Source organism: Primulina eburnea, chromosome 3, assembly GCF_022965805.1.
Source record: "Primulina eburnea isolate SZY01 chromosome 3, ASM2296580v1, whole genome shotgun sequence".
Taxonomy (NCBI): Eukaryota; Viridiplantae; Streptophyta; class Magnoliopsida; order Lamiales; family Gesneriaceae; genus Primulina; species Primulina eburnea.
Window position 1 is genome coordinate 7,494,057 of NC_133103.1, and position 27,853 is coordinate 7,521,909.

At 38.0% G+C, this 27,853-nt stretch overlaps 3 protein-coding genes across 4 annotated transcripts; 2 read left to right on the plus strand and 1 right to left on the minus strand.

Moving 5' to 3' along the window:
• The first annotated feature begins 3,061 nt into the window (after window positions 1-3,061).
• LOC140825906 (serine/threonine-protein kinase VPS15-like) lies at window positions 3,062-12,799 on the plus strand. Its single transcript, XM_073187944.1, has 11 exons — window positions 3,062-3,560; window positions 4,144-4,266; window positions 4,364-4,409; window positions 4,499-4,659; window positions 6,037-6,116; window positions 6,977-7,082; window positions 7,370-7,546; window positions 7,624-10,800; window positions 11,299-11,546; window positions 11,653-11,752; window positions 12,351-12,799. Exons 1-11 carry the CDS (start codon window positions 3,288-3,290, stop codon window positions 12,525-12,527), a joined length of 4,668 nt encoding a protein of 1,555 aa, XP_073044045.1. The 5' UTR covers window positions 3,062-3,287; the 3' UTR covers window positions 12,528-12,799.
• Window positions 12,800-12,921: 122 nt separating this feature from the next.
• Window positions 12,922-23,527, minus strand: LOC140825907 (probable glutamate carboxypeptidase LAMP1). Its single transcript, XM_073187945.1, has 12 exons — window positions 22,398-23,527; window positions 22,153-22,220; window positions 21,830-21,911; window positions 21,634-21,726; window positions 21,372-21,524; window positions 21,211-21,279; window positions 20,927-21,014; window positions 14,107-14,190; window positions 13,935-14,023; window positions 13,744-13,860; window positions 13,533-13,676; window positions 12,922-13,355 (listed from the first exon to the last, which is right to left on the minus strand). The coding sequence occupies exons 1-12, from the start codon at window positions 23,343-23,345 to the stop codon at window positions 13,173-13,175; spliced, it is 2,118 nt and encodes a 705-aa protein (XP_073044046.1). The 5' UTR covers window positions 23,346-23,527; the 3' UTR covers window positions 12,922-13,172.
• A 789-nt stretch (window positions 23,528-24,316) lies between these two features.
• Window positions 24,317-27,487, plus strand: LOC140825908 (probable pectinesterase 53). 2 transcript variants are annotated; one of them, XM_073187948.1, is made up of 6 exons: window positions 24,317-24,829; window positions 25,109-25,362; window positions 25,437-25,626; window positions 26,066-26,260; window positions 26,543-26,781; window positions 27,142-27,487. In XM_073187948.1, the coding sequence occupies exons 1-6, from the start codon at window positions 24,365-24,367 to the stop codon at window positions 27,287-27,289; spliced, it is 1,491 nt and encodes a 496-aa protein (XP_073044049.1). In that variant the 5' UTR covers window positions 24,317-24,364; the 3' UTR covers window positions 27,290-27,487. The 2 variants fall into 2 exon arrangements, with proteins under 2 accessions (XP_073044049.1, XP_073044047.1); XM_073187946.1 differs by having other exon boundaries at window positions 24,317-25,362.
• The last annotated feature ends 366 nt before the right edge of the window (window positions 27,488-27,853 follow it).

Consider the following 27,853-nt stretch of genomic DNA (forward strand, 5'->3'; position numbering starts at 1 on the left):
TTTGGTCATCAATTGTAAAAATTGATCGCCACGTTTGTTTGTTTTTTATTTTTATTTTTATTTTTTTCCTTTGGGTCAACAATATTTTGAAGGGTTTTTGCTAGTATTTCCCTTTTGTAATGGCACTTGTGCTTTTAAGGCGTGAAAAAGAAAAATTCGGTAGATATTGATTTGAATATCGCATAAGTACTTGAGAATTAGTTTCGCGTTCAACTTTGCGTCAACGATCAGACCCAAAATTAAAAACTTCTTCGAAGTCAACATGTTAATTTTAGTTATGTATATACAAAATAGTGATATTTTAAATTTAGTAACCTTTCACTCAATCAATTATAGTATTGTATTTATGTATTTTTCTCGTTAGAATCATGTAAATAATTGTATAATATCATTCTTAAATTTTTATAAGTATGTGATTAAAAACCCTTTGTGATATGCGCATGTATGTAACCATGTAATTGAAAACAAAAATCAACAATGATATTAACTATTTAATTAAATGATTTTGATCATGACAAGGACTAAAATGATCATCAAAAAGTAGTTACATGACCGTCTTCGATTTGATATAAAAATATACGACTAATAATGTCACTCACTGTGTATTCATTAATAAAATTGAAAATTTGCCTTTTTCAAATAAACATAAAAATAGTTATATTATGCGTATAATTCAATGTTGCAATCAATCCAATTTTTTTAAAAAAATTAAAGTTAACACTTCAAAATTTATTTTATTGTACCTTTTATTTTAAAAATACGGTATTCTGAGGATATATTATTTTGGAAGAAAAAAATGGTATGTCACGAATAACCAAAGATAAATATGACACGAGACTCTATTTTATACATGTCAAAAACTTGTGTGAGACGGTCTCACGGGTATTATTTGTGAGACGGATCTCTTATTTGGGTCACCCATGAAAAAGTATCACTTTTTATGCTAATAGTATTACTTTTTAGTGTGAATATGGGTAGGGTTGACCCGTCTCACAAATTATGATCCGTGAGACGATCTCACATGAGACTCACTCTTTATACATATAGCTATATTAGTAGGTTTTTCGTGAGACAGTATCACAAATCTTTATCTGTAACACGGGTCAAACCTATCGATATTCACAATAAAAGTAATATTTTTAACATAAAAAGTAATTGATGACCTAAATAAGATATGCGTTCCACAAAATACGACACGTGAGATCGTCTAACACAAGTTTTTATCTAGATATATATAACATCTATGGAAATTTTGGTACTAGCATGTGAATGTATCAATTATTTGAAAATAATGAATATGTAAAACGATATCACAATATTTACATGATGAATTAATTTGATTTATATTTAAAATAAAAAATAATAAAAATGACATAAAAATATGAATCGTATCATTATATAATATTTGTCTAAGAAAATTAGTTTATAAGATAACTATGTGATAAGAATTTATTGATCTTATTCACATTGCACCGCCACATATTCCAGTAAACTATATTATAACGAACACGTTTCATCTACCTTGTGATACTATTACCTTGACTTGGCATGAAATATTAATAAAATATAATAATAATTAATTCTTAGTTATTATCCTTACCGTTCAAGTCCTTATCGGTCACGTGACCGCCACCCCACCATTTCCACTATATAATCTAATAAAAAAAAAATCAGACCAAATTGATCCAAGAAAGATGAAGAACACCAGCAAGAGCGTCAAACCGGTGATCAATCCCAACGGCCCGGAGACGAAGAAGGACCGCAAATCGGTCGCCGGAAAGAACGGATCCCCCAAGAAAGGCGGCCATGGCGGAAAATTCACGTGGGTGGGCGACGGTTACTCCCCGGCCGAGCTCGGATTGGCGGATAGGGAAGCAGTTACCATGGATGCCAACGATCCCAACGTCGAAGAACGCGAGGTGGTTGATTCTAATCCGCCCGCGACCTGATCTTTGGATCGCCCGCCCGTTTTGTGTATATAGGTCTTAATAAGTCGAATTTGTTCGAGGCTTGTTTCTTCTTGTTTAGTTCGCTGTAATTAATCTCACATTTTTGCTTGATTAAAATGTGGAATGGATTCTGCGGTGTAATGGTTGAGTGAGTCTCACGTGAGATCGTTTTCGTGAGACGGATTAACTTTACTTTTATTCACAATAAAAAATAATATTTTTAACATACAAAATAATATTTTTTTTATAGATGATGTAAATAATAGATCTGTTTTGTATACCTATTAGATACTATCCGTCGTTGCATAAACCTAGAGGTTAAAGTTTCGCAAAAAATTGTTAAACTTTTTTAAATGATGGATAAATTTCTTTAGTAAATTTTCTAAAATCTGATTTCAGACTCTTGTAAATTTATTTTTAAACTTTTACATACGATTTATAAAAAAATTCATATAATTCTATGATTTTGTAATTTATTAATTTTATGATTATTTGATTCATTTTTTTGAACTAACATTTGAGTGTTAATAATTTTTAATTTAAATAATTTTTATTTATCAATATAAATAATTTTTATTTATCAATATAAATAATTTTTATTTATAACAAAATAAATAAAAAATAATTGTAATTAAAGATATATTTGTCTTTGAGTAAACATTTGTTACAATTTATTTTTCAAAACTTTTACATACGATTTATAAAAAAATTCATATAATTCTATGATTTTGTAATTTATTAATTTTATGATTATTTGATTCATTTTTTTGAACTAACATTTGAGTGTTAATAATTTTTTAATTTAAATAATTTTTATTTATCAATATAAATAATTTTTATTTATAACAAAATAAATAAAAAATAATTGTAATTAAAGATATATTTGTCTTTGAGTAAACATTTGTTACATAGAAAAAATACATGTTGCTATTCATGTTTTTTCGTGTTGTATTTATATTATTTTATAAAACCATCAAAGAATATATGAAAATTGTTCTATAAGAATTATAATGTAATTTTTTTACTATTTTTTAATTATATTTCGAATTACAAAAAATATGTTGCGTGCATCGGTGTACTGATATCCAATAAAAACACAAGAAATTGATGGCAAATGGGTCGGATCAATGGTCCGGTTATGCCCGGAGTTCCCTAATTCAGGGTAACATTGTCGCAGAGCGGGCGATGGGAAAATGATGGGCCGAGCTCTTAAATTGATTGTCTCCAAAAAACTTTCTTTTTTAAAATTCCAGAGCTTCGAAATTCTACCCCGCGTCGATCAAATTTGTCCCAATTCGAACTGTATGATTTGTGGAAAATAGAGAATTGAGGAGGGAAATGGGGAATAAGATCGCGCGGACTACGCAGGCTTCGGCGACGGAGTATTACCTGCACGATTTGCCGTCTTCTTACAATTTGGTGTTGAAGGAAGTGTTGGGGAGGGGGCGTTTCCTCAAATCCATACTGTGCAAGCATGACGAGGGTTTGGTTCTGGTTAAGGTCTACTTCAAGAGAGGCGATTCAATCACTCTAAGAGACTATGAGCGCCGCCTTGCTCACATTCGAGATGTCTTCTCCAACCTTGATCACTCCCACGTTTGGCCCTTCCAGGTTTATCATCTACCCCATACCGTCTTTGCGATTTTCTTTATTTGACGATAATAATTTTCATTGATTGTTATTGGTGCTGCTGCTATGGTTCTTGTAATGAACGCCATGAATTGTATTGCTCGAAGAGGATGGAGTACAGTTTTGGAGTAGTTTGAACTTCTTGTACTTGGCGTAATTGGATTCCGAAAATTGTTTACTCGAAGTGCCAATACCTCAGTTCTTTTGTTAGAATTGGGTAATTACGTACTTTGTATGGTTGCTGTTGAATCGAGCAATATGAAATTCATAGTGGATGAACAATTATCAGGAAAGCTATGAATAGTCATTTTCACAAAGCTTATACATGTGAGGAGTGTTCTGTGTCGTGTCTTTTTATAGTGGTGTTGAAGAGATAATTTGTTGTGAATTTGTAGAATTAGTAATTTGACAAGTTACATCGTGAAATTCCAGTAAAAGTTAAAGCTTCATATCCCATTTTTTTTCTCATTTTGGAGTTTTTAGTTGCATTGAATTTCATTGCTGCCATTAGTTCCTCAGGTTCCAAACAGTTAAAACTAATGCCATTTTTGGGTTCATTTTGCAGTTTTGGCTTGAAACAGATAAAGCTGCTTATTTATTGAGGCAATATTTCTTTAACAACCTTCATGATCGGTTGAGCACTCGACCTTTTCTGTCTCTTGTTGAAAAGAAATGGCTAGCATTTCAGGTTCATGTCTCTCTCTCAAATCTTTTTGATGCTGTAGGAGTTTGTGATTGTGCCAAAGATGCGCACATTTATAAACTTACTCAATGCATTTTTGCAGTTGCTTTATGCTGTGAAACAAAGCCATGAGCATGGAGTATGTCATGGTGAGATGAACACGAAAATTCAAAGTGCATAGCTGCAAGGTTGCTATTTTTCTTTTCACTTATTTTTTTGATCTATGAATGTGCTGCAGGCGATATTAAGTGTGAGAATGTGCTGGTCACTTCCTGGAATTGGCTGTACCTCGCTGATTTCGCATCATTTAAGCCCACATATATTCCACATGATGATCCTTCTGATTTTTCGTTTTTCTTTGATACTGGAGAAAGAAGGCGCTGTTATGTTGCACCTGAGGTTTGTTTTTTTTTTGTTATTTTGTGTCTTGGATCATTTCTGGTCACCTGTTGACGATGATAACCTTATAGACACATAGAACTTCAGTCTTATGTATAAATGCTTCAATGCCTGCATACTGAAAAATTCATACCCAAGGGATTATATGTTTTAGTGGTTTGATGCAACTAGAATCTTGTTAAAGTTTAGGTGTATTACTGTTTATTTCACTAAGAGACATTCCATATGCAAGTGACAGTATCAACTCATGATCTTCAAGTGCGGAAGCAGACGTGAGCATAACCAATTCACTTGTACCATTTGTTTATTTCTCGTGATTATCTTACATGCTTGATTATCTTCAACTTTCTTATTCTGCTCTTGGAATTGCTTTTACTTTGATTCTCTTTATTCATACCTTGAACCTGTACAATAACTTCTGTTTGATGTCCTAAGTGAGATGAAAATCATCCTGTTGTCGATGAGTGGTATTTTTATGTTAATTTCATGAGATCTTGAACCTGCTATCTTGGCTTGTAGTTTTAGACTTCTTGCCTGTGGTGGTATGTGAATGTTGGATTCACATCCAACATGAGTATTATTAATATAATGTCAACTTGCATTCTATCTTATATCCTCTTTTCGCTCCTCTTTTTTATCTTCTACCTGTTCATTTTCTGTTTTTTACTTTTTTTACACAAAGTGCGCCTTATGTGCCATCTTTTTCTTGTCAAAAATTGCCATTGCTCTCTGTCAAAGTACACCAATAGATTCTTACTACCATTTTATCATCAAATTGTTCTGGTACTGATTTCCCTTAAAAGGGAGATTTTTTCTAAACGTCTTAGATTTTTGTTGTCGTTGATCTGGGTTTATACAAAATTTTCCAAATTTATTCTTCCTTTTTCCCTGAAATGTATGAAATTAAGTTAAAAATTGTGTAACCGATGTGAAGAATCTAGTGTGGCATCACCAATCCTCTTCAGAAATTTTCTTGACCTTTGCAAGATTTAGTTTTTTTTTCATCGGCATTTAACTTTTTGTTTATTATGGACAGAACTATCGCAATCTATTATCTTAAGATCCTTTTAGGCACAAAAAAATGGGTTGATAACGCTATCATAATTCCCGAATTCATTCCCATCCCGTTTTGTAATATGGAGAGTGCACAACAATCTCATGAAATTTAGGGGCTTCAGTCATCAGGAAATTGTAATGAAATTGACAATTTGACGCAATTGCGCAATGACGTATCCATCATCTATCAGGAGATCAATTGAAAAAGTAATATGGATCTCTGTTGGGTTTTATGCAGCTGACATTGTATCTTCCCTTCTCTAATATTTGGAGGATTCTGTTTCTCATACCATGGATAAAATAATACACTACATTTTTCAGAGGTTTTATGAGCATGGAGGCAAGATGCAAATGGCACAAGATGCACCTTTGACGCCAGCAATGGACATCTTTTCAGTAGGGTGAGAGTTTTATTGTTTGATGCGATAACCTTTGATGAAATTCTCATCAGAGACATGATTTATTGCTTACATGGTGATGCGATCAAGTGATCAAACATTTGACAACTCCTTTATTAGTTGGATAAATCCATCTAGAGCATTTAAATCATTGATGGGAAATGATTTTCTTGAAGCTTTGACGTCTTATTTTGCAATCCCTGTTCCATTTGACTAGCTTTTCCTATCTGAGAAAGTTGGACCAAAATGGTTGGAACCATCATTGTAATCTGTTGGGCTGTTTCCACGATGAAGTTAGTACTGATGACATGTTTTATTCAATTTTAACTCAATGTGGATGACACGTGATAGTATAGTGTAAGCTGAAACATGCAGCTTTATTATTATTATTTTTATTCTGCAATGCTGTGTATCTGCAGTAGCCTGGTAAATACTGGTTATTTTTATCATTTCTCAAGTGACTGCATTTGTTAACTTCTGTCGTTTTACAATTTGGATAGTACAAACAAAATCTATAAAATGATCACTGCAGATGGGAAGAATTTCAGAATACGTTCTCTATCAACTTTTGTCTGCTTTGAAAAAGGTTATCTAGTTATCAAATGCCTTCTTCTATCAGCCAATTCATTAGTTTACTGGCTTGATTGTCTTTAATTTTTTTTTTTTTTTATGGATCATATGAGACATTTTTAGGAGAATTTAAATTTATTATTCAAGAGCTGTTAGTTTCAGAATATATTTTTCACCATTATCTTGCCAGCATAACCACTTAAATTTAGTGTTTTTTTCATGTCACGTTTTATTGAGTGGAAATTTATCATATTTGGTTTTAAATTCCTGATGTTTTGAACTTTCCTTTTTAGGTGTGTGATTGCCGAGCTTTTTCTTGAAGGTCAACCATTGTTTGAACTATCTCAACTTCTTGCATATCGAAGAGGACAGTATGACCCTAGCCAGCATCTGGAAAAGGTACCTTCTTATGCATACGGATCCCTTTCTGGTTAAGTTTTCCGTTTGCTTTTTTCGGTTGTTTACTTTTACCAACTATCTGTCTCTGGCTAAAATTTGTCCAATAATTCTGCAACATCTCATCTTAAGCGACAATAAGCTATCAGGAACACTTTCTTGAGTTGAATTCCCAGAATACTAAGATATTGTTTTGTTCTTTTCTATGACCGAGATTCCAGATTCAGGAATTCGTAAAATGTCTATTCCCAGAATGCTAAGATATTGTTTTGTCTTCTCTTTGACCACAGATTCCAGATTCAGTAATCCGTAAAATGATTCTTCATATGATTCAATTGGATTCAGAGTCAAGACTGCCTGCTGAGAGCTACCTGCAGAACTATGCAGTAGTTGTATTTCCGACTTACTTTTCACCATTTCTTCACAAATTCTATTCCTTGTTAAATCCTCTGAGTTCTGATGCAAAGGTAAGCAACTTGGATAATGCTTTTGTATTGTTGATTAGCTGTCCTAGGTTTTTCAATTACAATTATTTCCGTGGCAGGTTCTAGCTTGTGAGACCTCGTTCCAAGAAATACATAGGCAAATGATAGGCAATAGGACTGGCAATGATATAATCTCTTCTATGGAAACTTTTCCAAATGATATAAGTCAGTTGCCGCAAGTGATAGATGCAAAACAGGATATCAACAGGGCAAATAATTTTTCGAACAAAGGTGAAGAAACCAAGAAGAACTCAAGTCGTAATCATCTCGATCTTCTTGGGGATGTGAATACGCTGCTCAGGGATGTGAAGCAAAACAATTGTCATTTTGGTATGAATCCAGTGCCAGATAGCGTGGTTAAGTCAGGTTTTTCCCAAAATCAGAAGCAAAATGGATTGCAGCGACCTGGGGAGTTGATTCAAAGCATCTCCACTATATTCCAACGAAGTCACCTTCCCTTCTTGAAAAAGATTACTATGACAGATTCGACCTCAATGATATTGGATTATGACAATCAGTCAGACACTTATGGAGTGCCTTTTGTTCCATTACCTAATGATATGATTAGCTGTGAGGGTATGGTACTGATTGCCTCGCTTCTTTGTTCGTGCATTCGAAATGTCAAGGTCCCTTTTATACGGAGGGTTGCTGTCCTACTGCTGAAATCTTGTTCTTTGTATATCGATGACGAAGATCGACTGCAACGTGTCCTTCCTTACATTATAGCTTTGTTTTCAGATTCAGCTGCAATTGTACGCTGTGCTGCCTTAGAGGCTTTGTGCGACATTCTTCCTCTAGTCAGAGATTTTCCTCCCAGTGATGCCAAAATTTTTCCGGAATATATTCTTCCTATGCTTTCCATGCTTCCTGATGATTCCGAGGAAAGTGTTAGAATTTGTTATGCCAGCAATATATCTAAGCTTGCACTGACTTCTTATGGGTTCCTCATTCACTCAAAAAGCTTGACTGAGGCAGGGGTTCTTAATGAAGCAAGTTTATTGCAGAAGTCATTTATAACCAAAGGAAGTTCTGACGAGCCACAGAGTTTGAGTGCTGATGTACAGCTTACACAGTTGAGAAAATCTATTTCGGAGGTCATTCAAGAACTTGTAATGGGTCCAAAGCAAACGCCTAACATTAGGAGAGCACTCTTGCATGAAATCGATAACCTTTGTTGGTTTTTGGGCCAGAAGCAGAGCAATGACTTCTTGCTGCCTATGCTCCCAGCTTTTTTGAATGATAGAGATGAGCAGCTAAGGGCTGTATTTTATGGGCAAATAGTATATGTCTGCTTTTTTGTGGGCCAGCGAAGTGTGGAGGAATATCTCTTACCTTACGTTGAACAAGCGCTAAATGATGTAACCGAGTCAGTTATTGTCAATGCCCTAGTTTGCTTAGCTATCTTGTGCAGAAGAAATTATTTACGGAAGAGGATCCTGCTTGAAATGATAGAGCGTGCTGTTCCTCTGTTATGCTATCCCAGTAAGTGGGTCAGGAGGTCAGCTGTCACCTTCATTGCATCATGTAGTGAGAACTTAGGAGCAATCGATTCATATGTGTTTATGGTCCCACTCATACGTCCTTTCTTACGTAGACAACCAGCATCTTTAGCCTCGGAAAAAGCTGTCCTCTCGTGTCTGAGGCCTTCAGTCTCGAGAGAATTGTATTATCAAGTTTTAGAAAACACCAGAAGTTCAGACATGCTTGAGAGACAGAGAAAGATTTGGTACAGCACGTCATCACAATCTAAGCAATTGGAAGATGTAGAATTGATCCAGAAAAATGTCAAGGATGTCAAGGATTTGGATCCTGTAAAGTGTTGGTCAGAGTCAAAACATGATGATATACCCTATAACTTTATTGGTAACACAGGGGAACACATGGATTTAACTGATTCGGATGATAACACCAGTAAGTTCAAATCCGTGGGACGATTAATACGAAATGATTCGAGCATGGAGGAAGAGAAAGATCGTGTAGCCTCAGAAAAGTCTCAGTTGTCTGGATTTATGTCACCACAAATGAGTTGCATGAACAGCTTTATTGATAAATCATCAGAAAGCATACCTTTGTACTACTTTAAGATTGAGAACAAGAGAACAGGTAGCGCTACTCCTGCTGCCTCCGACTCTTCATTTCCACAAAATTCTTTAGATTTTAGTTCTTCCTCCTTACCTTGGATGGATCCAATAAATAAATCATTTAGTTTAGCCAGTACGATCCCAGCTCCTAAGCTAGTATCGGGATCAATTTATGTTGGTAATGGCCCTGCACAATTGCGGAGAGTGGTGCACGAAGTAGAAGACAGAGAAATTGATGAAACTACCTGTATTACTAGTAGATTTAATGAAGTGGGAGTGTCTGATAGGACGAAAAGGAGTTCTGCTGCAATAGAAAATCACTCTACAAATACTGAGGCTGCTGGACCATCCCCTCCAGCTTGGTCATCTACCGTTCCAGATTCAGGCTGGAGGCCTCGGGGTGTGTTGGTTGCACATCTCCAGGAGCACAAGTCTGCTGTCAATGATATTTCTATTTCCATGGACCAACATTTTTTTGTTAGTGCTTCTGAAGATTCTACTGTTAAGATATGGGATTGCAAGAAGCTGGAGAAGGACATCTCATTTAGGTCTAGGCTAACCTATTCATTGGGTGGTAGTCGTGCACTGTGTTGTGCTGTGCTTCGAGGTTCTATGCAAATTGTTGTTGGGGCAAGTGATGGGATGATACATTTATTTTCTGTTGATCACATCTCTAGAGGGCTTGGCAATGTTGTCGAAAATTATTCTGGTATCACTGATATTAAAAAGAATGGTTTTGGAGAAGGGGCTATACTAAGCCTTCTGAACTACTCTGCAGATGGAAGTACTGGCAAAACAATTCTATGCAGCACACAAAATTGTGGGATCCATCTCTGGGATACAAGAACAATCTCTCGTGCCTGGCATACAAAAGTGCCTCCTGAGGAGGGCTATATATCTTCTCTGGCGGCAGACCCTTGTGGTAATTGGTTCATATCGGGATCATCAAGGGGTGTGCTGACTTTGTGGGATCTGAGATTCTGCATACCTGTTAACTCATGGCAATATTCTCCTGCATGCCCTATTGAAAAGATGTGTCTTTTTGTTCCTCCTACTGGTACGCCCTTGTCTGTGGCTACAAGACCATTGGTATATGTTGCGGCTGGGTGTAATGAAGTTTCACTTTGGAATGCAGAAAATGGAAGCCGCCACCAGGTACAGAATATTCTGTTGTCATATTTCCTGTTTTGTGGTATTTTCCCCTGTTTATTTCTCATTGCACAGCGCCATGATGTTGACACGTTAAATGAAAAATTATTTCTTGTTACATGATATTTATTATTTTTGTGTAACTGTATCCATGTTATTATTCTTCTTTCTTGTATGATGCATGACTATGCTTCTGAGCGAGGCAATATTTAAATTGAGGTTTTGTAAAGTAACACTGCTATTTGTTTCGATTATGAAACTGAGAAACATGGGTGTATACCGTGTGTTTATTATACCAGAAAGATCAAAATGTACATGGAGAAAAAAAGTTGTATTGAGATGGTTACTTTTATTAGATCTGTCACCACTTGCCATGAGCATTATCTGGATTCTCCATATCATACATAAGAACTTCGAAAAGCTGTCATTACTTCCAGTGGTGAAATTTTAGCTAGGAACCTCTGACTAGTCAGTCTAGTATGGAATCATCGCTCATTTTTGCAGGTGTTGAGGGCAGCAAACAATGAGAGTGAAACTGAGAATTATGAGTCGTCATGGGCTTTCACTAGACCGTCTGCTAAGACCAACACTAAATCAGAATTGAGGCAAAATTTGAATTCGAAGTACAGGATTGATGAGCTGAATGAACCTCCCCCTCGTCTTCCTGGTATCCGTGCGTTGCTTCCATTACCTGGTGGAGATCTTCTAACTGGGGGAACTGACTTGAAGATACGCCGATGGAACCATTGCAGGTACTCATTTGTTTTCTTTTGAGATTGAGGTTTCTGTTTCTGTATTCCATTTACTTCTTATGTACAATTTTGCTCATCTTATGGATGGTACTGTTTTTATATGTAGCCCGGATAGGAGTTATTGTGTATGTGGACCATGTATCAAAGGAGTTGGGAATGATGATTTTTATGAGACAAAATCTAGCTTTGGGGTGCAAGTTGTGCAGGTAATCAGCCGCTAAGATCTGCCTCTTATTTTCTGTCCCAGTTGGTATTGGTGCAGTAAAAGTTCTTTAAAACCTAAACAGGTCAGATATTTTTTGTAAAGGAATATGCATCTTATTATGGTGGATTTCCACTTGTACATCACTACCAAGTTTGACAGAGCAAAAGCTGTGTGGGTTATTGATTATTTACATTTTAAAGCCTATAGAAATACTCAACTCCAGTTTCTGTTCTTTGCTGCTAGTGGTGTAATTGAAGTGTTAAAAATCTGATTTAAAAAATCTTCTTTGCGGGACTCGCAACTTGCTATGTCAGCTTTCCAAGTTTGTTATGAAATAACAGCAAGAAAGAATATAGAAATTTGAAGTAAAGTCGGTATGGCACTTGTAATTTGTATGATTGTGGAAGTTCCTTTGATGATGAGTCCTGACTACTTGAACCCCCTTAAAAGCCATCACCTGTTTTAAATAAATTATTTTGGCATGCCTTGTTTTCTAAATCACGTTGCAATTTTTCTCTTTGTTGAAAAGATGAAACATGTTATCTCCATATAATCCATAAACATGTACTTGGACTATTTTCTGGTGCAATTCCAAGCAGGAAGCAAAGAGACGACCACTGGCTACCAAATTGACTAGAAAAGCTATAATTGCTGCTGCCGCCACAGATTCTGCAGGGTGTCACCATGATTCTATCCTCTCTTTGGCTTCTGTGAAATTCAACCAGAGACTTCTGATATCAAGCAGTAGAGATGGAGCCATAAAGGTATGGAAGTAAGGGACCTTCACATTCGTACAATCCTGGTTTTGTTGCACATATTTAGTTAGAATACAAGTAAAAATGTATTCATTAAGATATAGAAACTCATAGTTAAGTTCCTCGGATAATTAAGCCCTTGGGGGGCATCTCATTACAGCTTATTGTACAGTTTGATTGGACTAAGTTTTTATGCAATATGCATTAGAAATTTGTTCCCAGTAGATAAAATGAACTGTTTATAACGTTTCTGTAAGCCTACTTGTTGGGTCCTTTGTTTCTAGTGTGTTCTGATTCTACTCTACAAATGGTGCATACATGCAACATATGTATAGATATATATATGAATCATCACTGTGTGCACGGTTTGTATGCATCATTTGTGGATTTGAATGTGTCATAATGAGATTTAAGGTTTAAATTTCTTCTCTTCCAATGAAGCCTTTGAAAGTTTTTGTAGAAATGTGGTGGACCAACCATACCATCACATCGAATGATCAAAATACCGAGTCCAAGTTTATAATCATTCTTAATTAAACATCTATGAACCCAAATTATGCTCTGAACATGCAAGATATTAGTGCTCGTAACGAGTCATATCAAGCATTTTCCATTGGCCCTGATATATATACAGAAGGACCGAGCCAATTTGTTTGCATCGAGCATTCATTTTAGTTCACCCTGGAGGCACAAGGAAGCTTGTGTAATGGCTCTCGCAACTCTCCAAATTTGATGTTGTACAGAACGCCATGAATCAGAAGTATTCAAGCTATTCGCCTTTTCAATTGCATCGTCTATCCCGGGAAAGGACTTCGAACCATAATCATTATACTTTGATGGCGCATATATCTGAAACCAACCAAATGTAGAATTAGATATGAATCAGATATTGCCAATTCAGACCAAAACTAATTATAAAACTATATATACAAAAACGCACACGTGTATGTGTGTGTATTTATAATAACCTTTAGCGTACTTGTATATTACACATATTGGTTCCTTAATATATAGAATGAAACATACCAAATGTTTGTTCCACAATCTTCCAGGAATCCCTTCCCCATCTGTAAAAGCACGTTCTGTCATCATAAGTCGATCATTCAGCTCTCGAACTGAATTCTGGTTATCTTTCCGCATCCACGTCCAACCTTTTCTTCCTTGTAATGACTATAGAATGGCACAGTTCAGTTCGTCAAATTTTAAATGTAAATGCTGATTATAAAGTAAGCATCACCTTTTTCTTGTCATTTATCTCTATGGCTGCTTTTTTCAGTTCATCTATAGACTTGAATAGGGGAGCAAGTGTGATATCTCTACCCGAAACATCACCTTGCAAATCCTCCACACTTTTCTGTTTCAATCATTTTCAAAATATTACAGTCAAGTATACCATAAAAAATCAGTATGTGTAGTTCCGACACATACCTGAAGCTCAAGGGCGTAAAACAGATAATTAAAAGGTAAAATTTCCTCGTCAGCTAGCTTGAGCGCTACTAAACCCCAAAGACTTGCCACTGTTTGACCAATACAATCGGGGAATAAATAAAATCGGCTGGCATACTAAAGTTTGATGGCAAGAATAAAATGCACAACAAACCTGCTGTATGCCTCTGAAACAATGGATCGCCAAATTTCTTCATCCAAATGAAGTCATCATACATTGAATGGTAAACAGGGTAATCTGCAAGCCACGAGTTCTATCAACAAATAAGCAGACCCTATTCGTGCTTTTCATGGATCAGTCCATCTAAATGCTACTGATTGTGAGAGGTTATTCCAACATCCGTTTCCAATTATTTGATTATTGAGAACATATATGTTAGAATGGGAATACGCACAACTGTCTGCTAATTTATTTTTCTGCTATTATATGATAACATTTCAAAGCTTGAATGAAATGACACGAACTATAAGTGTAGGTAATGGAAAGATAGAGAGAGAATTTTTTGAAAATGCTCTCTCCCTCGTTATTTTTCAAATCTTCCGGAGCCCTTCTTAGCCGTTTCCGTCCTTTCCTTCCGCTTCTCTAGTCGCCGCTTACTTTTTCACCTTCGCCGACGGCGGTCGGCCGTCGGCCGCCGCTGGTCCTTCCGCCTCTAATTTCTCCTCACCTTCTCCGCCTTTTCCGTCTCAGTTTTAAATTCCTTTCGTTTCTTCTGAGGATGTTTATTAGGAATCGCAGGTTCTTCTCTAACGTTCCAATGGCTTCTGGGTCAGCAAATCGAGACGAGGTAATTAAGATAGAGCACAAGATTTTCTCGCTGAGACTGGGGAGTAGAGGAGGATCGATTTGGTGGTCCGAACGTACTAGGAAATCATGTTACATGCTGGATTTTGATACAAGGGAGGCACAATGGATTCAACTGAGATTCTTAGATGCCATTAATTCTTCACAGCTCGATAAGCCATTTTTCAGGCTCAGAGGTCGGAATGCGGTGTTTACGGTGCAGATCTTCTCTAATAAGAGAGGTAGGTTTCTGGAATTGTCCAAATATTGTCTAAATGGTAAGAAGCAAACTACCATCGTGCCCAGTGGGATTAAGGCGGTGGGTTGGAGACACATAGCTACTGCGTTGGGTAAGCTGAGGTCAGGGGATTACCAGAACGCCGTCTCTATGTACTTTCAAGAGCCCAAACCAAGGAAGCTATTTAACGACACATTCAGAGACAAAACGTTTCATCGGGATTCTCTTCGACAGAGGAAGAGTACGCATGGTGTGTGAGGCAACTCGAATTTGCCTATGAAGTGGGAAGAAGCACTGATTGTTACCAAAAGTAAGGTCACCGATTCTTGGGAAGATATTGAAAAGGCTCTGGGAAAAGCAGCTAAACAGATAGTAACTCTATCTCCGTTTGAAGCGAACAAAGCGGTCTGGTGGCCTTCTAATGAAGATGATTATTCATTTTATTTAAAACTTAAGAGAGGCTTCTTTGATAAGGCAATTATGCTGGACTTTGAGGGTTGGAAGCAGGACGTCAACTCGGCTTACATTGCAGAGAAATGTTGCAACAGCTGGATTTCTATTTACGGGTTACCTTGGAATCTTTGGAGGGTGGATATCTTCAAGAGTATTGGGGATCCTCTGTGGAGGGTTGTTGGATATCAGTGCTCGTACTCTTTCTGTTAGTGATCTCGAGGCAGCTAGAATTAAGGTGACAGGCATTGAGGGAGGATTCATTAATACTAGGATGCACATTCCGATTCAAGGGGAGTTGAGAGAAATAAGTATAAGGGTCGAAACTTTTGACCCCATTGCTTATCAACAATACGACAAACGAACGTATGCTCAAGTAGTGGCGAATGGTAAGAGAATATTGGCGGGATGGGGTGATAACAATATTCGCAGGCTACACAACTTTCAGGAGTGTAGTAGAGGAGATCGAAGTCCAGCCATTCAACGTACTCCAAATGAAAAAGGTCCAGTAGTAGACAATATCTCTGATCAGATGCATCATGATCCTGTGGCTATCTCTATCAAGAAGGTTGACAGTAGAGTTTCCGCATCAAGGGAGCAGCTCCATATTTCGGACATTAATAAGGATGCCACAACGACTACTTCGACCACGGAGAAACTTCATCTTTCACCCAAAAACAAGTGTGGTGATCATACATCCAGTGCCGATAGTAAAGTGGTCAAAATACTTTCTAGAATTATTCCTAAAGATTTGAATGACTTTCAACACTCAAAGATCAACACGATGTCTGATTCGCCAACAAAAAGACAGGATAATGAAGAGAAAGTGGTGAGCTCTGCATCAACTAAGCCAAAGTTTGAGATAACTTACCAAAGAAGAAATAGGAACATAGAGTCCGCTATCAGATACAAAACTGACACACAGGGGATTAATAATCAAATCATGAATAGCCCCATGAACTCATTCTGTGATTTGATTGGCAAAGAAGATCAAGACGTTGAAGGAGAACTCGATAACATGTCGGAAGAGGATTTCTTCTTCTCGGATACGGACAGCCATGTGTCTGCAAGCTCGGAGATATCTACCTCATTGGAAGAAAAACTGGAGGACTTGTCATCTCTGTTCTCGTCGCCGAAATCACCTGGGGATTCAGAAAAGCAACAAGAAACGGTAATTGCTAGCTCCAAAGTGGGACAGGTATTATCTGGAACTCATTCTTCTTTTCTCAATCCTTCTTTTAATCTTCATTGTATCATCCCAGCGTCTTGTTCTTCATTGGGGTTGTCTAGTGGATCTTTAGGGAGGGGGGCTAATTTAATCGATGTTAAGCCGGGCTTCGAAATAGAAAACCAGGAAGTGGACTCGATGGGTTTCAAAACTGAATCACCCAGTGGATCTGCTGAGAAGGACCTGATGGCCAATTGTGGGGCAGGGGAGAATGACATTATGTGCAAATTGAGCAAGGAATCAAATAAGCTAAAGTGTGATGCCAATTATGACAGATGCCCTACTTCCAAGGGAATCACGGTCTCAGTATGAAAATTCTATCATGGAACATACGGGGTGGAGGGTCAGCAAATAGGAGAGAATTAATAAGGAATATCATTCGCACGGAAAAACCAGACGTCGTGGTACTACTGGAAACCAAAAGAGAGAGGGTGGACAGACATTTTGTGGCTAGCATTTGGAAATCGAGATTCATAGAATGGGTGAGTCTTCCGTCAGTGGGAAGATCGGGAGGAATATTAGTCTTATGGGATCCTAGGGTGGTGGTAGTGGGTGAAAATTTGATAGGAAATTTCACGGTATCGATCGAAATTTGTGGACATGCGGAAGCAAAATGGTGGTTCTCTGCAGTATATGGACCAGTTAAACCGAGAGATAGGGAGAACTTCTGGGACGAATTAGCGGGATTACACTCGATTTGTGGTGATATGTGGTGTTTGGGAGGAGATTTCAATGTGGTAAGGAGTACGAATGAAAAAATGAATAGTCATTCGAGAACGACGAGTATGAGATGCTTTGACAGTTTGATTGAAGAATTAAATTTAATCGATCCACCACTTCTGAATGCCAAGTACACTTGGACCAATTATAGGGATCAACCAATTTGTTGCCGTCTTGACAGATTCCTCATAACTAAGGGTTGGAAAGAGATGTTCCAGAATTATAGACAGAAGGTGCTACCTAGAATCACCTCCGACCATAATCCGCTGTTGTTTGACACTTGTATTTTACGTTGGGGACCTACACCTTTTAGGTTCGAAAATGCCTGGTTATCACACCCGAATTTTAAAGAGATGGTCAAGACATGGTGGAACTGTGGAACATTCCAAGGGTGGGAGGGATATATCTTTATGACTAAACTGAAGAAGATCAAAGCGGAAGTAGCTACTTGGAATAAACAGGGTTTTGGAAATGTGGATTTGAAGATTAAAGAACTGTCAAGTGACATTACAAGACTGGATGAATTAGAGGAATCAGGGAGGTGGTCAGTGACATTGAAAGAGGAACGGAAAAAAAAGAAAATTGAGTTGGAAACCAATATGATAAGAAAATCACAAATTCAACGACAAAAAGGAAAAATTACGTGGATGAGGGATGGGGACCATAATTCAAAATTTTTCCATTCTCTACTCAGTCATAGAAGAAACAAAACAGTGATTGATGTTGTGGAAAAGGAAGATGGATTGAGAGTCACGGATGAATCACTCATCGAAGAGGAAATATTAAGTTTTTACAGGAGATTGTATAAGAAAAGAGGAGAAGGACAGGGAGATTTGTTAGGAGAAACCGCGGAATTAACAGGAGTGGACTGGTGTGCGATAGATCAAGTTCAATCACAAGAGTTGGAGACACCGTTCAATGAGGAAGAGTTAAAACAATCGGTTTTTGAGAGTGATGGCTGTAAGGCACCGGGCCCCGATGGATTCACATTGGCTTTTTATCAACAAAATTGGGATACGGTTAAAGATGACCTACTAAGGGTGCTCACTGAATTTTACAGAAATGGAATAATCAACGGCATAACAAATGAGACATACATCTGTCTAATACCGAAAAAAGATGAAGCATCGAGGGTAATGGATTTCAGACCGATTAGCTTAATTACGAGCTTATATAAAATCTTGGCAAAAGTCTTGACGAACAGATTGAGGAAAGTCATCAGTGCAACAATAGAAGAAAATCAATGTGCTTTCATTAAGGGACGACAAATATTGGACTGTTGTTTAGTCGCAAATGAGGCGGTTGAATTTTACCGAAGGAATAAAAGGAATGGGTGGGTGTTCAAAGTCGATTTCGAGAAAGCATATGATAGTGTTGACTGGAAATTTCTTGATTGGGTAATGATGAAGAAAGGCTTTGGAAGCAAGTGGAGGAAGTGGATAATGGGATGTGTTTCGAGTGTCTCTTACTCAATCTTTATCAACGGCAGGCCAAGGGGGAAAATTAAAAGGGAGAGAGGTCTTAGGCAAGGAGATCCACTTTCACCTCTACTATTCAATTTGGTAATAGATGTTTTGGGACGAATGGTTGACATGGCCAAGTTCGATGGAAAAGTTTTGGGATTCGAAGTGGGTCGGAATAACGAACATATAACTCACCTACAGTTTGCAGATGACACTATATTTTTTGCAAAATCTACTCAACATTTGTTAGCAATTATAGACATTCTGAAATCCTTCTGCAGGCTCTCCGGACTCAAGATTAACATGGAAAAAAATATGGTTGTGGGCTTGCTCATTACTGATGAGGAAGCAGAGGTAATGGCTCGTAACATTGGGTGCAACAAAGGAACCTTCCCAATAAAATATTTGGGTTTGCCGTTGGGAGGCAACCCATTGAAATTGGAATTTTGGGATCCAGTGTTATTGATTATGAAAAGAAGACTAGCCAACTGGAAAAAATCTTTTTTATCTAGGGGAGGGAGACTTACGCTGATCAAGGCAGTGTTGAGTGCACTGCCGTCTTACTTTATGTCCATTTTCAAAGTTCCGCATAAGGTAGAAATTATTATGGAAAGATTAATGAGAAACTTCTTGTGGGATGGACCGGATGGTGAGAAGCATTGGCATGTTGTGGGATGGAAACAAGTGTGTAAGCCGATGGTGAATGGGGGTCTGGGAGTGGGTAGTATTCGATTCAGAAATCAGTCGCTTCTCGGCAAGTGGTGGTGGAGAGCTTCGGTGGATAGGATGGTTTTGTGGAAGAGAGTTATTACTAGCATCTATGGTACTCAGGACAATGGATGGGATTTGGGGCTAGCTGGGACCTCCACTTTCAAGAGTCCATGGAAAGGAATTTCTAGATCGTTCCCGGCTTTCAATCGATTGGTTAAGGGGGTAATTAAGGAGGGGAATCATATTCGGTTCTGGGAAGATAATTGGGTGGGAGGGGTGCCTTTCTGTCAACGCTTTCCTTCTTTGTTTGCCATTTCGAGTCTTAAAAATAAATCTGTTTCAAACTTTGTTGAGAATGTCATTAGGGATGGGATAAATGATCACAGCTGGGACTTGAGATTTAGGAGAAACCTTAGTGAAGAAGAAGAGAGTGAGTTTACAGTGTTGTTAGGTGTCTTATATAATGTTCGTTTAGAGAGGGGAGTAGATGACTATAAAATTTGGTTGGGGGAATCATCGGGGATATTTTCGGTCAAATCTTTCTATGCATCATTCTTCATTTCCAGCGAACCTTTTCATTCCTCATATTATTTGAATATCTGGAAAATACCTGTCCCGCCAAGGGTGCAAGTATTCTCGTGGATTGTGGCGTTGGATAAACTTCAGACTTGTGGTATGATACAAAGAAGATGGCCAATATGTGTCCTACGTCCTATTTGGTGTTGTCTATGTCGTTGTGCCGAAGAGAATCAAGATCACTTGCTCCTACACTGTAATTACAGCTCACACATTTGGACTAAGGCGTTCAGGGAATTGAATATGATGTGGGTAATGCCGGCAAGGTCTAAGGAGATGTACACACTTGAACCAAGTTTACGTAATGGAAGTAAAAATCTTCGGTTCTGGTATACTATCGTTCATTGCATTTTCTGGTCGCTTTGGATGGAGAGGAATAACAGAGTTTTCCAAGACACGGAGGAGACGGTCGAAGAGCTATGGGACAAAATTAAATTTAGAGTGGCAAGTTGGGCGAACTTACTGAAAGATTATAAGCACCTAAGTGTATCGGAATTATATAGGGACTGGAATTTTGTTTTTGATTAATATCGAAGTAGTGGTGGCTAGTACCTTTCCCTTAGCGGATATCTTATCCGCATAATGTACTGTAAACACTAATGTATTAATAAAATTTGTTTCTTATCAAAAAAAAAAATGACACGAACTGATTTAAGTTCCATGAATTGCAGCCTTTTACAAGATCTGTTTTTGTGGCCTTTTCTGTTTCATATTCTAAACCCATAGTCTTGCCTTACGTTTGAGGATGTCAACTGATCATTCAGACCATGTATGAATTGCTAGAGATGCTTAATTTTTACTTGCCTCCTCCAAAGGCTAAATCTGCAGATGGAACACCTATGTGTTGCACGAAGGCTGCATAATCTGATCCCCCACCTCCTAGTCTCCCAACCTTAAAGGATAACAAGAAGCGTCACATTTATAAAATAAACTAACATCTAGATTTAGATGGTAACTTGTATGACCACATGCTTGTTACCATACCAAAACTGTAGTTATTAGTAATATTTGTATTAATATCTTGGAAACTAGAATGGCCCAAGCCCTATGTTCGGTCATTTTGCAACATAGATCACCAAAGCACTTACCAAAGCACTTTTTGTCGAGTCGATCCAAGAATCGTAGATTGTTTGAGATGAGTTATCTGGATCTTGAACCTTCAAAAATGAGATTTTGAATCATAACTATGCTGCCATATGCCGTCTTTATTGCTCACGGTAACAAACAGACTCTATCACCACATTAGTACCTGCTTAGCAGCTTGTATGATCAGTTCATCAAGCTGTGGAGTCGCAGATGCTTCAAATCCGGCTCCTGAAACTGCTACATCAACATTCAGGTAAGCAACAACCCTCGAGGCCAGCATTTGTCTATTCTCTTCAACCCATTCTGTGGATCCTATCTACGAACAGCAAATAAACTTACAATCTGTATTTACTTGATATATGGACTTAATAGCTAGTAGCATTTGAGAGAGAGAGAGAGAGAGAGAGAGAGAGAGAGAGAGAGACCAAGCCATACTCTTCAGCATCCCAATTGCATAATATTATCGTCCGTCTAGGTTTCCATCCTTTTCTCTGCAGCTTCTGCAGCCTTTCTGCGACCTAATAATTTGCATCAAACCAGTTCGGACGGTAATGCATGTACACGGTGAAATTATTCACTTGTAAAAGGATGGTAGATGTATTCGCTTCAAGCTGTAATCACCTCAAGAAGGCATGCTGTGCCACTGTTAGGATCAGCAGCTCCAAACGTCCATGCATCCCGATGATTGCCCAGAATGACATATCTAACAATGATAACAAAGCGCAAAGAACTCGTTAAGGGAAGTATATTCATGTCTTGTACATCCCCCATTCTTTCTTCCTAGTTGCATGTAATGTTTAGCATAACAAGGAAATCTAACATGCACCAACAAGTATCAGGCTTGCAGCCATAATTAACGAAGAATCGTAGCTTTAGCCTCACACGCAAGTAAGTTCCAGTTTCATAACAGATATATATAGGGCATCATTCCGAAAAAAGTATACCTATCTGGTTCCTCAACTCCTTCAATGATCCCAATCACATTCTCAATAGTGCTTATAACTTGTTTCCCCTGCAAAGCCAGGTAACATGCATTCAACCATTAGAAAAAACACATATTTTCTTGATTAAAAGCTTTCACTTTAATGTTCAACGTTGTTGAATTCATCCCTAGTAAGAGCTAACCTAGCAACTCTAATCTTTTAAACTATTTAGCAGCTCAAAATGGCATGTGACAATTGTTGCTCACCTCATAAGTTAAATTCAAAACTCCAGGTCCTGGCCCAACTCTATAAACAGGGGCACCTTCTCCTCCCTGCCAATCCTCATTCGCAACCATTCCACCAATCGCCCTCATAAGCACATCCCCGGATTCCCAAGAAACCGGTAAAGACGGTATCAACGGCACGTCCCCGGATTTCTCCACCTCTTCATTTGTAATCCTCTCACACCCCTCAGTACTAGGCCATCCCGGTGTAGTCGGATCCCCAACTCCACTATAAACTGATCCCACTTGAACCCCACTAGGAGGCATCCATTTCTCATCAGGAAACCATTTTGCATCCCCTCCACCCCCACCATAATCCTTCCTATCTGTAAATATCACAACCCCAATGGCACCCGCTGCATACCCATTCTGAACTATGTCCCCTCTATATATCTTCCCATACCTCGCTAAAGCAATCCGACCCGAAGCATTCACACCCACTGCTCGCAACGCCGCGTAGTCTTCCACCCGCCCGTAGTTAACGTACACCGCGAGCCCAACAGCGGTGCCTGATTTAGCAAAAGCGTGGAATGTGGGCGTGACTTGATCCGCCACATCCGCGTACGGGTCATCCTCGTAAATCTCTTGTTCCAGATCCAGCTCAACCGGTAAATCATGAATGGTGGGCGCTAGTGTTAGAGAACGGCGAACTGGGTAAGTCAAGGCGGTGTAATAAGGTCTTACATGGGCTCGAACGTCGTAGGACTTGAGAGTGGACACGACATAGGCGGCGGCTTCGGCGTTGGCGGCGGAGCCGGCGATATGTGGCCGTTTAGTGAGCGTGTAAAGGTGGTTGGAGATTGATTCATTGCTTGAAAACGAAGAAGATAGGAAGAGGGAGTGGTAGAAAGATTTCTGTGGGGCGAAGAAGAGGAAGCAAATGGAAGCGGCTATGGCTAATGAGCTCGAAACTATGGCGGCCCTAAACATAGTACAGAGTCAAAGGTTGTAGGATAATGGTGGGCAGCTTGAAGAAGAAAGAGCGTTGCAGGTTTTTCAGTTGCTTTGATGGATTGGGGTCACTTTCGATCTTTCTTGGAATCTTTTTCGGGTGTGGATTGGCTTGATTGAGGCGTAGATTTCCATAGATACTTGTTTGTCTTCCTACATTAATTCGTTGATTATCTCTGACTACTACACCTCCCCAGAATTTTAGAAATAAGTCTTCCTTACCATTTAAAATAATTAATTTAAATTGAATGAAAAAACAAACATTAAAACTTAAATAATTTGTAAGAAATTAAATGTGCATTGAATGATCATTTTCTCTATGTTTTTCTATTAACCATTATACTCTCATTTTATTTTACTTTTTATGTATAACAATCAAGTATATATTTTATATAAGCTTTCAAAACTCAAATCTTACTACTATCTTCAAAAAATCCCAATATTTGATTGAGCTAAATGCACAACAAATTAAGAACCGAATGGACTCCAAATTAAGAACCACTCCATTATTATAATAACTTGATATGATCGCAAAGATATAAAGAAATTATGTCCGTACCGAAAGTTACCAATTTATTATTCTAATTTTTTTTTTTGGCTACTTACATCACAAAGGCGGCTTGAACCAATATTAGTGGATGCTGAGGCTTCTCCCCAACCCTACCACAACAACAAAAGGAAAAATACACGACACGAAGCCCCTTTTATGCGCCAAATAAAGCTCTCAAAAGTGCGAAGCCCCACATTCCATATATGTAGTTAATTTTCACCACCCGTGACCCCTCGATTTCTTCTCCAATAAAAGAAAACCAATTTATTCACAACCATATTTTTGTTCTATAAATATATAATGCATTATATACCGACCAATTTAATAAAGATATACGGATAACCAATCTTTATTTAGTGTATCACAATCCCATATATAAGCCACCACGCCCTCTTCCACTTGAACCAATTAATTACTCCAAATTCAAACACCACTTTCTCTCTTAAAAATGTTGAATTTCAAGCAAATTTTGTATTTTAGTTTCCTTTTTCTACTTCTAAATGCGAGCCACACACTTTGCCACTTAAAGGAACTGCAGCCAAAGGAGTCATGTTCATGTTCATGTTCGGATGAGAAGCAAATGAAAGTGAACACGACGCAGGAATTGAAGCCAAATAAAAGTGATGCCGGGAAGCAAATGAAAGTGAACACGACGCAGGAATTGAAGCCAAATAAAAGTGATGCCGGGAAGCAAATGGAAGTGAACACGACGAAAGAATTGAAGCCAAAGAAAAGTGATGCGGGAAAGCAAATTGAAGTGAACACGACGCAAGAATTGAAGCCAAAGCAAAGTGATGCGGGGAAGCAAATGGAAGTGAACACGACGAAAGAATTGAAGCCAAAGAAAAGTGATGCGGGAAAGCAAATGGAAGTGAACACGACGCAAGAATTGAAGCCAAAGCAAAGTGATGCGGGGAAGCAAATGGAAGTGAACACGACGCAAGATGCGGGGAAGCAAATGGAAGTGAACACGACGCAAGAATTGAAGCCAAAGCAAAGTGATGCGGGGAAGCAAATGGAAGTGAACACGACGCAAGATGCGGGGAAGCAAATGGAAGTGAACACGACGCAAGAATTGAAGCCAAAGCAAAGTGATGCGGGGAAGCAAATGGAAGTGAACACGACGCAAGATGCGGGGAAGCAAATTGAAGTGAACACTACGCAAGAATTGAAGCCAAAGGAAAGTCATGCCGGGAAGCAAGTGAAAGTGAACGCGACACAAGCTCAAGACTCGGAGCTACAATTCATGACATGGGTTAGTTTTGTTGGGAAGCTGAAGCACACCTCTTTCAAGGCTGCGAAGAATAAGGTGACCCCTTCGTTTTTTCTCACAGTCGATAAGAACGCAGCACTGGGGGACTTTACTTGCATTCAAGACGCCATCGACTCGTTGCCGATAATCAATCTTGTCCGGGTTGTCATCAAGGTTCATGCAGGAGTTTACACGTGAGTATCGATCGTTGAGCCTCTGTCTTTCTTTCACATATTCGATTCTCCTGCCCAGACTTAATTGCATGCAGGGAGAAGGTATCAATACCAGCAACCAAATCATTTATAAGCATAGAGGGCGCAGGAGCAGAAAAAACAATAATTCAATGGGGCGATACTTCCCAGACTATTGGCCCAAATGGCATGCCTCTCGGTACATTTGGTTCCGCAACTTTTGCAGTCAATTCTCCATATTTCATTGCCAAAAATATTACAGTCAAGGTAATAAAATACTCCTATTCAAATTATACATATATATAACTCTATATTAATTTCCTTTTTTTTAGAAAAATGGATTATGTAAGTTGATCGAATTTTAATTTTGATCACCTAACTGATCAAATTTAATTTGAATCTCAGTGAAAGGAAAACTTTGCACAAATGCCGAGGCCTCTCCAGTTGTATTGAAGATAACTAGAGAGGTCTAGTTTTGCAAAAAAAAAAAATTTGTACACGGCCTTTCTATTTGAGCTGGAACATAACCTGACGCCAGATTCCTGATTTGCAACTTAGGAAAAAGAAAGGAAAAAAGTTGTAAAAGAAACGTCGTTATTGGATTTGATTTGTTAAAAATACCACAATGTCACAATATTTTGCTGTTCTTCCTAATGGTAATCCCATTTAGGTAGCGATTAATTATTAGACTGAAAAATGAGTGCAGAATACGGCGCCGGGAGCAGTGGGGAAGCAAGCCGTGGCATTTAGGATATCTGCGGACACTGCTTCACTTGTTGGTTGTAAGTTCTTGGGTGCACATGACACACTATGCGATCATTTAGGAAGGCATTATTACAAAGATTGCTATATTGAAGGCTCCGTCGACTTCATCTTTGGGAATGGCCTCTCCATGTTTGAGGTAAATAAATAAATTACTCTCCAAAATCAAGAGATTTTTTTAAGGCAACGTGTCATATACAGTTGAATTATATATATAAAAAGGGTGCTGGTATCATGATCATAATCAGATGTTCAATTCTCATGATTACAAATAATTCAAAAGATTTGAGTTGTATTATAATATCTACTGTTTAAAAAAAAGATTTTTTGTAAGTAAAAATTCCAAAGATTTGTATTTAGATGGTTGAAAAAATAGGTAGCTATATATGGATACTAACAATAATTGAGGTATACGGTGCAGAACTGTGCGGTTCATGCAATAGCTGGAGCGATAGGAGCAGTGACAGCACAAGCAAGAAAGAGCATATTAGACGACAGTGGCCGTTTCTCCTTCGTGAACTGTAAAGTCACGGGCTCAGCCGCACTGTACCTGGGTAGAGCATGGGGAGCCTTCTCTAGGGTGGTCTTTGCTCACACATATATGGACAATATTATCATTCCAAAGGGATGGTATAATTTGGGAGATCCCTCCAAAGAAATGTAAGTATTTATATATATCCCTTCTTAATTTCTAAATTATAAATGAAATTAAACAAATTAATTATGGCCACCCTTCTGACTAATTTTATGAAAGTCGTATCTTGTGATGTTATATTCACTGGCGAGTAATCGGGTTATTCGGTTTTCGAGAACCTCAGGGAGACAAAAACTTGAGGGAATATGCATGCATGTAATTTTAAACTTAACGAGAATAAATGTAAGATTGATATAGACTCGAGGGAGACATATAAGTTACGTACCTAGGTTTTTTTGCGACTATTGTATATGTAATTTAACTCTATCTAGCTTCTGGTGCTAATAATAAGAATGGTTGATTTATTGTGTGGTGGGTGACTGCAGGACTGTGTTCTACGGGCAATACAAATGCAGTGGACCAGGGGCAAATCATGCAGGAAGAGTGTCTTGGTCCAGGGAGCTGACCGACGAAGAAGCCAAGCCTTTTATTTCTCTTACATTCATTGATGGATCCGAATGGGTCAATATGTGATCAATGTTAATAATAATATGCAAATCATTGGATTGTACAAATTGCGCTTCTTCAAAGTTAGATCAGAGTTTCTTAGATTTATTTTAGGTTAGATAAGGTTGTTTAAAAGATGTCAGTTCGACATGAGTAGATAGTTTCATCTTGTAATAATATGTACAAATAATGATTTGTTTATATGCAGGCTCTCATTTTGTTCTAGGATTCATCTTCTTCTTAGATCATTATGGCACACGGGAAAATTATGAAATCTGATTGTATTATCCTACAATCGGTATCAGGACTACAGTATATATTTAAGAGTGTTTTATCTGGTCTAACATATGGCTCTTAATTTCTTATTTCCCGATCTCCTGATATTCATATGTAACACAAAATTAAACCAAGAGAGTCTGTCTGGCTCAGAAACAATCCAAACTCTGGTAAATTCAAGTTTTCCTGATTTATGCTTGATTCTAATAATTTATCATTTTTTCTAGAAATAATTGAAATAAATTATACAATTTAATATGGGTTTTCGGATCAGGCGGAACTAGGCAGCTAAAAACGGTGTCCGTCAGGGTTTTG